Source organism: Fukomys damarensis, unplaced genomic scaffold (genome assembly GCF_012274545.1).
Source record: "Fukomys damarensis isolate Sample0158 unplaced genomic scaffold, DMR_v1.0_HiC HiC_scaffold_17, whole genome shotgun sequence".
Classification (NCBI taxonomy): Eukaryota; Metazoa; Chordata; class Mammalia; order Rodentia; family Bathyergidae; genus Fukomys; species Fukomys damarensis.
In genome coordinates this window covers 53,721,867-53,734,688 of record NW_022900929.1, presented here as the reverse complement: position 1 = coordinate 53,734,688, position 12,822 = coordinate 53,721,867, and the positions used below count along the sequence as shown (strand labels likewise).

General features: G+C 33.0%; 1 protein-coding gene across 4 annotated transcripts in view; it reads right to left on the bottom strand.

Moving 5' to 3' along the window:
* The window catches only part of Scfd1 (sec1 family domain containing 1), a 99,983-nt gene that overhangs the window by 80,209 nt on the left and 6,952 nt on the right, over nt 1-12,822 (bottom strand). For all 4 annotated transcript variants that reach the window (XM_010633549.3, XM_033765112.1, XM_010633550.3 and 1 more), the window contains 4 exons: nt 11,760-11,848; nt 8,277-8,367; nt 4,156-4,278; nt 2,675-2,762 (listed from right to left, as the gene is read on the bottom strand). In XM_010633549.3, the coding sequence (XP_010631851.1) occupies nt 2,675-2,762; nt 4,156-4,278; nt 8,277-8,367; nt 11,760-11,848 (391 nt within the window). The remainder of the gene's footprint in view (nt 1-2,674; nt 2,763-4,155; nt 4,279-8,276; nt 8,368-11,759; nt 11,849-12,822) is intronic.

The window sequence follows — 12,822 nt, the reverse complement described above, 5'->3', positions numbered from 1 at the left end:
CAAAAAAAAACCTCTCACCAAACTATGTAAAATTTTTGCCAGAGCCAACAGGAAAATCAATATTATAATCCATAATTTTATTCATAAACACGAGGTCTCAAGAAACCACTGAGCCTATTGACCAAAAATGCCAGAAAAAGACAATGTAAATCAATGTGGCAAAACCAACATCACATAACATTTTCTTTGTATTATAATAAGATACATGAAATTCTTTTCTAATTTTTAAGACTAAACCTAAGTATTTCCCACACTTAAGTAGGTGTTAAGAATTATTCTGGAACATAGAGGAAGAAATAAAACTATTTCTGGACTCAAAAGTTAAAGATTCTTAGCCCTTTCCACAGGGATTCAATTCAATAGAACTGAGATAGATAATTCTAAGAAATAGGCAATTGTGACAAGCACCTCCAGAGGATTCTAACCCAAACGATCGATCCTAAGACCACAGTTTAAGAAAGACTGCTGTGAAGAATATCCTTGAGAATCAAAGACTGATTTATTTTTTCTCTTTCACAATAGGTAGGCTCGGTATTTGACAAAGTGGATGCTTGCTAATCATATGGGGAAAGACTCATCTAAAATTTTATCTACATGGTATTTTTAATTTGCCAATACCTTTAATACAAAAAAAAGTAAAATTTTAATGTAACTTGTGCTTATTATGAGAGGAAAGCAGATTCTAATTTGATATATCTAAGTATTTAAAGAAATTATGATCTATCAGGAAAACATAAATTCAGGCAGGCAACACAATTCAGATGGAGGAAATGTGCTGTCATTAAGATGTCTATACTGTCATTAACATGTTCCAAATAGTCATCTATCCAAATCAGAAGAAACAAATGGCATAAGGATACAATGTGATTTCAGAGAACAGGAATTCTGTCAATAATCTGGCAAAGTTATAACCTACAAAGCAGCACCCAGCCCTTTAGTCCTAAATCTAGCTTCATTCCTAGGAAATGAGAAATAATCTTAACAGTCACAAACTGTCCATTAGTAACTTCAACACAACTTGAGACAACAAGCTGCTCTGCCTGTCTCAGTTTCACTATGATGAGAAATTTGCTTCCTTTATTAAGTCACAAATCCTTAGAAAGTTCAGAATTTAAAAGATACAGAATAAAAATCAAATCATGGTATTAACACATTAAAGTTTAAGAATATCTGTTTAAAATTTTGGTTAAAGCACTTACACTGCTTGAATTTGGTATACGATTACACAATGGTTAAGGACACTGTTACTGAAGGGTGCATGTGCTAATTCTGGAGCGAGTAACCTGGCTCTGCCACTTCCTGATCTAAAAGTAAAGGTGTTTGTTTGTCTTTTAATAGCTATGCCTCATTTTTCTGCTCTGGAAATTGGAAATAATAATACCTACTTCACAAATGTATTCTGATGTGCAAAAGAGCTTACACAGTAAAGTGCTTAGAACAACTGGTTGCCAAAAAACAAGCAGTTTCAACTATTATTATCTGGGTGATTAGCCACGTGACTAAAATTAGTTATTAATTTCAGACTTCGGATTTTTTAAAGATGACAGATACAGGAAAATTTAATTACATTTTTAAGCATTTGAACATTCATTATATGACAGATTCATTAAAATACACTTGTTTTTAAAGAATTATATAAGTATTTGGGCAGCTTTTGCTTGATTTACAAATTTACCTAGTCTAACATATGAAGTCTTAGAAAAAAACAATGTACTAAATTACAAATGTAAAATATTGTTAAGGAAATTTAAAAAACTAAATTTGACTAACTTGTTAAATGGAACTGATTAGAAGACTATTCGAGTTAACTGAATAAGAAAATAAGGTGCTTATTTTTACTACATTTTAAAATAATGTTAACAAAATTTGTATGTTTAAGAAAAACTGAGCTTTAAAAATGTAATTTAAGTTGCTAATTTATTTAAAAGTCAATTAATTGTGAATGGACTTCTATGAGTAACCACCACCACCAAAAACCTTTCACATGGACAACTCAGTAAATTCTTAGTCTTTTAGGAATTTTGTTTAATTTCACCAAGAAAGCATGCTACAAAATATATATCTCAATAAAACCAAAGGTTCTTTTCTTAAGAGAGTTTAGCATCTGGGCCAATGTTTTTAAGTATAAGGAAGTAAAGTATCTTAATTTTTGTTTAAGGTTGAAATATGAGACAATTAATTCTATCCTGTATTAATATATTGTCTTAGCGGGCATGGTGATACATTCTTGTAATCTCAGCACTCTGGTATACTGAAGCAATCAATATGACTATAAGTTTGACCTCTGTGTGGGCACATTAGTGACTTTATGATATCCTGTCTCAAAATAAAAAATTTAAAACAGGATGTAGTTCAATGCTACATATAATTGCCAGGTAAATATACACATTTTTCTCTTAATTGCCAAAAGCAAATGATTCATGTAAACTTTTGTGGAAACACCTAAAAGGTCAGAAAATTGGTACTTTACTGAGATTATAAAACATGTTTATTAAATGTCGTTTATATGTGACACAATTTAGTTAAGACTTATTTTCTGTGTGTTTTTAGAAATCTTTGCTCTACTGCCATAAACAAATATAGTTTTGGAGTACATTATGCATGCTAACTTTGCTTTTCTTATAGTACACCATTTGTTTTGTTAACAATAAATTGCAATCTTATTTTTACATACCACGATATGAAACAAGTTCCTTATTTTGATTACATAATACAAACATATCATCCTCCAAAGTAATAAAATTGAGATACTGATCAAAAACCTAGAAACAAAAGAAAAAAATTATAATTAATTTTATAGTACTCATATTAAAAGTAAATTTAATATGATCTAACTACTAGTAGTAAAATTGAGGAAAATTCTAATTCCATTCAATAACTAAAAACTGTACTTTATGGTAGCCTGGCTAATGGGTCAAAATATGAGTTAAGAATATTAAAAAAACAATAATAAAAACAGTAAGTATCAAGGAAGAGAATATTTTCAGAAAACAAAATTTAAGCAGTCTAAAAACTGTGATTATAACGGGAATGGGAATTAATTGTGAAAGAAAACCACAATTTTAATTTTTATATTGTAATTATATTTTCCTAAAAAGTCATACCACCATTTTTATACAATGTTTTAGTATATATAGTACCGAAAAATTATGCCAGTTAAGTACAAATGAAGACAAAAATTAAATTTAGTTATAGTAACCAGAAATTGTTTCTACTATTTTATGTAAAACTAGTGAGAAATTTTGAGCAAGAACATTAAGGAAAAAACCTTAAAAATAATCAGAGATAGCAGTCTATTTAAATTTAAAAATAAAAAAAAACTACCAGTGGACAAAAATATGGGAAGTCCTATACTGTCCCACAGAATTTTCATTTGCCTGTTTCATATTTAAGAAGCACAGGGCACAAGAGGGCTAAAACCAGGAATATATTTTACAAATTTATTTATAACTGAAGCAGAACCTGTCTAAAAATTACTATGATGTAGGACTATTGGTTTTTCGCTACCCCTTTTTGTCTTATAATACACAATAGAGTGTCTTTGGATCCTTTCAATACATTCCCACTGGCTTGAATCACCACTGGTAATTATCCCATTCGGTAGCTTGTATCACTGGTGGTACAAACAAATCTAATCACTTTTATCAGTCTTTTTTACTAATAAAATAAAAATTCATCTCATGGGATAGTCATGTATGTATAACCAGTGGTTTAAGCAGTGGGACATAGGAATTACAGCCCTGTCCTGAATAAGTTAAGAAAGAAAAGAAGTGGAGATGAGGGCAGGGGATTTAGCTCAGTGGTGTTGCCGCCTGCCTGTCAAGAACAAGGACCAGAGTTTGATCCCTAGTACCAAAAAAAAAAAAAAAAAAAAGGTTAAAAAAGGAGATGATATGTTGACAACAGTATTACAAATGAAACAATGTCAATAAATTCTGAATACAATTTAAGACAACACAATTGTGAGACTGTTTCTAAACTGAGCTATAAAGACTATCTTTTCATTGCCAGAACTTGTTCTAGAAGGATTGAATCTAAACATTTTTTATTGTTTGGATCATTTATAAAATAAGATACATATGTCAATTAACAGCTTTCAGAATACTGTTAAACATTACATTCACGAAAGGTCATTCATCAATCAAAATCACTTACCTTTGCTACTTGTGTTACTGCACTTGCTGCTAATGCTGCATTTGCAATATCTTCCAATTTACTTCTTGAAATAGCAGAAATAAAATTTAAATAATATGATTCATACAGCTGATTACGAAGATCCTATAAATATAATAAATATCTCATTTTTATAGAATACTATAAGGAATTGCATAAATAAAAATCTTTAAATACTATAAAAATAAGGTTGTGGAGAGTAAGTATATAAAGACAGGTTTTATAACTGACAAAAAAGTATCCCAAGAGAACAAAGTTATGAAGTACTAGCCATCTGGTTACTAAAAGTTATTTTAATAAAGTTTTGAAATTATATTATTAGATTCCCATTGATTGCAATCTGCTATAGCACAAAACTAATGTGAAATAGCCTCAGTGCATTTTTTCTTAAAAGTATTCAGGAGTAGGGGTCAGAGATTTAGCTCAGTGGTGCCACTGCCTGCTTTGTAAGTACAAGGTCCTGAGTTCGAGCCCTAGTACAAAAAATAAATAAATAAATAAATAAAAATTCAGGAGTAGACACTCTATCCTCTAACACAATGAAATGCTTACTATATTTGGCAGACACTAACTTCTGCTGATCATGTAACTACACAACAAATACTTCCATTATTGCACATAGAAGTGTTATAATTCCAATTATCAATTACAGAAGTGTTTCTTTTCAATCACTCAAAAGTAGTGGAATTTAAGCTATGCAAATTCTTAAATTATTAAACTTTAGGCATAGATATTTAAATAACTATATTTTCTCAAGTCTAAGGCATTATCAATTATAACAGGTGTAATCATTTATCACTAAGTAATAATGAATGCTACTAATAAAATTTTATAACACATGATGAATTTTAGGATGCATTTAATTTCAGAGATATTAAACTGTGAGAAACTGAGGGACTGGAGCCTGTGTGAGGCAAGTAGCTGAGCGGGGCAGTGGTTCAAAAGGGTAGGGAGATTAGTTATGTAGAAGGACTAAGAAAATAAATATATTCAGGGCATTGGCAAGCATATTTGTTATTGTAAGAGAAAACAGTTGCAAATTCATAAAGGAAAAAAGGAGAAGCCAGAATAAATTCTGTGTTGAAGAAATACAACTATTGTGGAGGTTATCCATCTATTTAGATAGGTGGGGAAGAGAAGTTAGTTATATAACTAAGTGTAGATATAAAAACACGACTGGGGATTTAGCTCAGTAACACTGCGCTTGCCTTGCAAGCACAAGGTCCAGAGTTCAATCCTGGGTTTCAAACAAAACAAAATAAATCAAAACTGTACATGTGCACACACGTGTGCGTGTGTGTGTGTGTGTGTCTGTCTGTCTGTCTGTCTGTATGTATTTCTGACCTTTGCCCATTGAGAGGATCTAATACTGGCACTACTTATGCCTAATGCTTAGAACCTAATTTTTAAAAATCATTCCTTACACAAAACAAAGATTCTTTGACAAACAGCTCAATTCAGGGGTGGGCAGAGAAATTACAAAATGAAACTGGATATATCTTATGCCAGAAAGAAAGAAAGTGATCAGAGAATGATGGACACATTTCTAAAGAACGAAGAAGTTCAGTGAGGTTGTAGGATAAAAGAGAAATATATTTTTAAAAATCAATGGATTTCTATACCCTTGCAATGAACAATCGTCAAAATGGAATTAAGAAAACAATTCCATTTATTAAAACAATGTGAAGAAATTCTAACAAGAGAAGCACAAATATTATATTCTAAACACTAAAAAATATTAAAAGAAATTAATGAAGGTCTAAATAGATAAAAGATATCCCATGATCCTAGATCAGAAATTACATAATTTTTAGGACTATAATACTTGGAAATGAATCTATAGACTCAAGATAATCTCTACAAGAACCTCAGTTGGCCTCTACATATATAATCTGACAAGCTAATTCCAAACTTTATTAGAAAATTTAAAGGACACAGAAAAGCGAAAATAAAATTTGATATATGATTACAATAAAATATTGACCATAGAAAGGAATAGTAGCCACGTGTTGTGGTACACGCCTGTGATCTCAGATACTTGGGAGACTTAGGCTGGAGGATTGCAGGTTCAAGGCCAACCTAAGCACTGAAGCAAACCAGTGAGGCCTGGTCTCAGAATTAAAAAAAAAAAAAACAAGAAAAAAAAGGGTGGGGATGTGCACCTCAGTCTAGAGCACACTTGCTCTGCATATGTGAAGCCCTGGGTTGAATGTGCAGGAAGAAGAAGGAGGAGAAGGAGAAAGAGGAGGAGGAGGAGGAGGGAGAAGAGGAAGGAGGAAGAAGGAGGAGGAGGCAGAGGAAGAAGAGGAAGAGAGGAGGAAGGAAGGAGGAGAAGAAGGAGGAGAAGGAAGAGGAGAAGGAAGAGGAGGAGGAGAAGGAGGAAGAGGAAGAAGGAAGGAGTTGGAGAAGAAGGAAAAGGAGGAAGAAGAGGAGGAGGAGAAGGAAGAATGAAACAAAGATAAACTTTGAAAACATTAAGCTAAAAGAAAGAAGTCAAGAAGATGTGGTTTTTCTATAAAATAGAATATTACTCAGCCATAAAGAATGAGAAGTTAGATTCATTCATAAGAAAATGAACACATTTTGAGGACATACTCCTAAGTGAAATAAATAAGTCACACATGTGTAAATACTGAATAGTTTCTCTGGTGTGAAAAACTGTAATAGTACTCAATATCCTAATGAGATAACTGACAATGTGAAAGAGGAAGAAAAGGGCTAAAGGTGTAGGGAAAGTGGGAAGGGTAGGGGAAAGGGAATAAGGGAAAAGAAAAAAATATGGGAAAATGAAAAAATGGAAATAAAGTGTTTGTAAATGGGGAGGGGAGGAGGGGGTGAAGGGAGGGCAGGGACAAGGGGAAAAAATGAGAACCAAGACCTGTCATGTAAAGGTACAAGATCCCAGTAATGAATGTAACTGTACTGTATACCTAGAATGTACCAATAAACTCGATAAAAAAAAAAAAAAGAAAGAAGTCAGATACAAAAGATCACATAGTATGAGATTCCAATAATATGTGAAGGCAAAAATATGCAAATCTATAGTAACAGAAAGTAACTTAGGGACATGAAGGGCAAAAGAGTGGGGTCAGAGATATAAGTTAAAGGGTAAGTTTCTTTTTGAGGTGATAAAAATCGATGGTGGTGAAGGTTGCACAATTCTGTAAATATACTAAAAAAGCATTACCTATACAATTTAAATGGATAAAGTACATGGCATGTGAACTACAATTCAATAAAGCTGTTATTAGAGAAAAAAGGAAGAAGAGACTAGTCATAGTACGTCTTTAAAAAAAAAAATGGCATAGGTTTATGCAAAGTAAAAAAGGAATGTGGGTATCATAAAGCTACCCAGGACACAAAATATGTGACCTTCACCGACAATTTAAACAGCAATTTGATTCGAGTCATTAACAAAGCTACTGTGACTTGTGGCAGGTGTAACCACCTATCCAATATTCATTTACTCTCTTTTCTTTGTTAAAAGAATCCAAATTTTCTTTGGGGTGGCAATAAATTCATCCAACTACTAACTTTCACAGCCTCTCTTGAAGCTAATTCTACCCAGGGAGATATAAAGAAAAGCCTTCTGGAGTTTCTGGGAAGGTTTAACATTTTTGATCAAAGTGTACAGTTAGGGCTGGTATAGTTCATTTAATATTTTTTACGGCCAAGCACATTGATGTGATGTCTATGTCTGCAGCTGCCACCTGACATGGCAACAAAACAATTAAAACAACCTAAAATAAAGGATCAGAGGGACAGAACGAGCCTGTCTTGATTATTTCATCATGCTGGTGCACAGACTTCCTACTTTCAGCCTTCCAATTATCTGAGAAAATGAAATCGTTATTTTTAAAGCTAATATAGTTAAGCTTTCCGTTTTGTAAAGCTGACTCAGTTTTTACCAATACATTGCTTCTTGTCACCAAAAAAAATTTTTAAATCATTTGAGCTATTTAAAATTCAAAGATAGTCTCAAAAACCAAAGTGAGAAACTGGGTAAGGGAAGTTTTGACTCTTTACACTGCATATCTAAAATACTTTGTGAAAAAAAATTGACTTGATATTCATGCATCAGGTAGGATAAGAATGCATATTACCTGGCACATTCTATCAATATTTTCTTCAGTTGGCATTACGAAGTACACTGCAGGAACATCTGGAATAGGGTCTCGATCAGAGTGCAAAAGCCTAGAAGCAATAAAGGACGTAAAGCTCACTTCTTTGTCACTTTATTAACAAATGTTTGCAGTATATAGTATTACATCCCTTACGTGGAGTTGGTACAGGTACATGACAACATCTTAATTACGTAAAGCTCACTTCTTTGTCACTTTCTTTATTAACACATGTTTGCAGTATATGATATTACATCCCTGCAACACCACACCTGGCTTCTTAATCACTTATTTTTAAAAGACAGTTTAAAACAATATTTCTCAAGCTCCTGCCATTCTTAATCAATTAATCCAGCTTTTTCATTAAAAAACATACAACAAGCTGGGCGTGGTGGTGCATGCCTGTAATCCCAGCACTTGGGAGGCTGAGGCAGCAGAGGCAGGAGGATCGCTGTGAGTTTGAGACCTGCCTGGGCTACATAGTGAGTTCTAGGTCAGTCTCAACTACGTAGTGAGACCCTGTCTCAAAAAATAAAAAAACCAACCCCCCCGCAAAAAACAACAGACAATACAACAAAAACATGTCTATGTAGTCAATGTAAATATTAGTTATTAGTAAGATCCTAATTTCTCATTAGTTGTCATTTGTTGTATTCAATCTGACTTATTTGTAGTATCTCATATGGTCAGACCTACCATTACTATCCTTCTTGAAAAAAAATAAAACGCACTGAAAATCAATTTTATACTGTTTTCACAGAAGTAGGAGGGGTTGATGATGATGAGGAATGATACTGGTGAATGGAAGGAAAGTGCAGGTCTCCCCAAAAGGGAAAATGGAAAGTTGGTGAAGGTTTTAGAAATAATGCAGAAAGTGAACTACACATGAAATGAAATGTATTTTAAAATCAAAGGTAAATGAACACTTCCTAAAAAAACTTAATCAATTTTTGTTTGTTCATCTGTTTTTTATATGGTGCTGGAGAGCAAAACCAGGGCCTTGAATATGCTATGCTGTACCACTGAGCTATAGTCCCAGCTCAAATTGACATTTGTGTATTTTATTGCTTCATAAAAGAATGGATAAGAAACCATCTTAGAATCCCATAGGTTACATCCTTAAGGGTTATGTCTTTTTATAACTCAAGGATATTTTCATTCAGCTATCCCAATATTAAATCGCAAAATCTCTTTATTCTTCAAGACTTACCATGCATCTATCAGGAAACATGACTGACACTCTATTTCTAGACTGTCACCACCTATAGTAGTCTTCTATAATCAAGAAGAGTGAAAGGGGTACATGCTGCCAGTGTGTCTGCATTTAATCATTTCTTCTATTTGTCTAGTAGTTGCTACTGATAATGTGATGGCAGCAACAGGTTGCTTTCTTTTTTCCTACTCTTCAGTACAGGAGATTGAGTCCAGGGCCTTTGCACTGAGCTGCATCCCTGTTCCTTTATTTTTTTATTTTGAGACAGGGTCTTTCTAAATTCCTGAGTTGCCCAGACAGGACTCCTACTTGCAATCCTCCTGCCTCAGCTTGGGAGTGCTGGGATTATAGGAGTGCATGACCACACCTGGCTAGGTTGCTTTATGCTAGTTGTCCAACTGCATCCTAAAGGTCTATAACCAGCGCTTCATATTCTAGCAATCTGAGATTACTATTTTCTACAATCAGCCTACAAAAGCTTTCAAAGCATAAAGTAACTGATACAGTATTTGTCAGCAAACAAAAAAATGGTCAGAGGCAAGGTTTGAGAAAGTTCATCATAGTAGTTATGCAACCTTTCCTCACCCAGGTGGCAATAGCTCTCTGCCTCTTAGATTCAAACCAGCACTCTCCTGTTATCCCTTAAGGAAGTGTTGCACTGGGCCTCAGTTCTACTAGCCCCCGTAACTGAACTGTTATGATTCAGTAGTGAAATAGCACAGAATTGGTGGTTAAGCAATCTGGCCACAGCTCAGCTATCAGTTGTTCAAATGTGAGATACTTACTTAACCTTTCTAAACTTCAATCTTTCCACTAGTAAAATAAAAAAGCACAACAGTATCAATGGAAAATCATGCTAATTAATAATCCACTATTTCCAAGGATAGCAATAAGCTACATTTTAGTTTAGTTCATGAAAATGAACACATTACCAAATTTGTTTCAAGTCTAATATTAAAGTGAAAAGAAAATGCTGTCAAATACCATGTTTCATCAGACCTATGGTGTTATCAATTCTAAAACCTATTTTATATATCGTTTAGAAAATATGTCATCAGCTATGCCACGTCATCAAATGAAATATAGATCCTAATTACAGAAACACAAAAATGTGTGTACTGTATTTAGAATTGATGCCACTGGAGCTTGGGGTATAGCTCTGAGGTAAAGTGCTTGCTTAGCACACATGAGACTCTGGGTTCTTCAACCCTCATCACTGCAAAAAAACAAAACAAAACAAAATAAAACAAAAAACCGATAGAAAGTAGAATTGATGGAACATAATATTCTTTTAATTATAGACAAATTACAGTTGGAGAAAATACTTATGTAATCAAAGAATTTAGGCTGATTAAATCAGAATCTGATGTGGTCATCAATGAAAATCGAAAACCATATTCCCAATAAAAGACTACATTTGAAATTCAATATGTTGTGACACCATAATATTGGACTACTTTGGTACATAAAAACTTTAGTATGATTTATCCAGGAACACAGCTCTTCTTCAAACATTCTACTAGGCAAAACTATAAAATAATACAACTTATTTCTATCAAACATATTAGAAGCAATATAATCACACAATAGTTAAGAAGACAATATAGCCTTTAACAGTCAACACATTATGTAGTCACTTAAATTTTTCACATTGATAAATTCACCTTTTTTAAGAACATTTAAATTAATAGACTACAACACTTTTGGCTGGGGATGGTGGCATATGCCTGTCTGTAATATCAGCACTTGAGAGACTGAGAGGAGGTTCACTGAGAGTTGAAGACCACCATGGGCTACATAGTGACACCTTGTCTCAAAAAACACAAAAATAAAGGGTGAGGGGAGCAAGACACTTTTAGAGTTGATATGAAGCTGAGACGCCTACCACTTTTCCTTTACAGAGAGGGCCAAATGAGTCTATAGGAAAGATATGAAACATTTTAAAATTTGAAATTGTACAGCCTCAGAGTGAGGATTATTTAAAACCTCAGAAATGAAGGTTGAATAAGACCACCAGAGATAAATACTCTATACTATCTAAGATACTGCAACCTGACATCACTTTTCTCTGTAAATGTTTTTTCCTAGAACTAGAACTTGGAACCTTGCACTTGGGAGGCAGGTGGTAGCAACACTGAGCTAAATCCCTGGCCCTAAATGTTCTTTAATAATTTGACTTCAGAGTGGCTGAAGAAATCTTTCACAATGTATTGGAAAATAAATACAATTACTAGAAATACATTAAAACTCACAGATGCAGAGTGATTCCCATATCTCTCAGTTCCTTCACAGACAGTAGAGGAGAGATTATATCTTGACCAAATCTGTCATAAATGAGAACCTTAAAAAAATGTATTTTAAAAATATCATTATCAGTGAAAAACCAGTAACGTTGAAGCAAATTATTTTAAATAAATCATATATACAGAATTCTTTCCCTTGCCTCAATTTAATATTTTCCACCATTATTCATCAAAATGTCAATCCATAAAGTAGCATTAGTACTTAGCCTAAAATAAATCATCATATAAATTTCTTAGAAAAATCTTTTTTTCTAAATTAAAAAAAAACCAAAGACTATAAAACCCTTATCTTAAGCTTTAATACAGGATTTTAAACATATAGCAAATTTGCATATTTTCTACTTGTTTTTCTTCCAGTTCACATATATCCTTGTAAAAACAGAGGAGTAAAAGCCAGCAACCTTCAAACCAATACATAACAAGGTCCAATGTCATAAAGAAAATTTAGTAATTTAAACATCACAGGTAAATAAGATATTTATTTGAAAAATTAAGTTCCTAGTCTATCAAATGCACTTCCTCACATTCTAAAAATATTGAAACTGACATCTTTGGAGAAATGATAAGAACCCCAGTTGGGCCTTCTAATTCAAAATTAGTTTTAGAGTTAGGGCAAATAAAAGAGATCTTCATATTTTTTTTTCCTCTCCCTTATTACCTTTCCCCCACCCTTCCCACTTTCCCTATACCTTTAGCCCTTTACTTCCTATTTCACATTATTAATTATCTCATTAGGATCCTGTGTACTATTATAGTTTTTCACACCAAAGAAACTATTCGGTATTTCAGTTAAAGAAATCTCTGTATGAACATTAAAAATAGGGAATCCTAAAATAAAACTAAAAAGGAAAGTAAAAGAGTAAAGGCAATGATGTAACATTAAAATAATCCTTAATTCTGGGGATGAAAATGGTCTCTTAACTATTTAAATTGCTTCTTGCTCTTATAGTCTTATCTTATTCTTTTTTTCATTATTTAGAGAATACTTTATTAGTTTCTGTAATCAAACCCA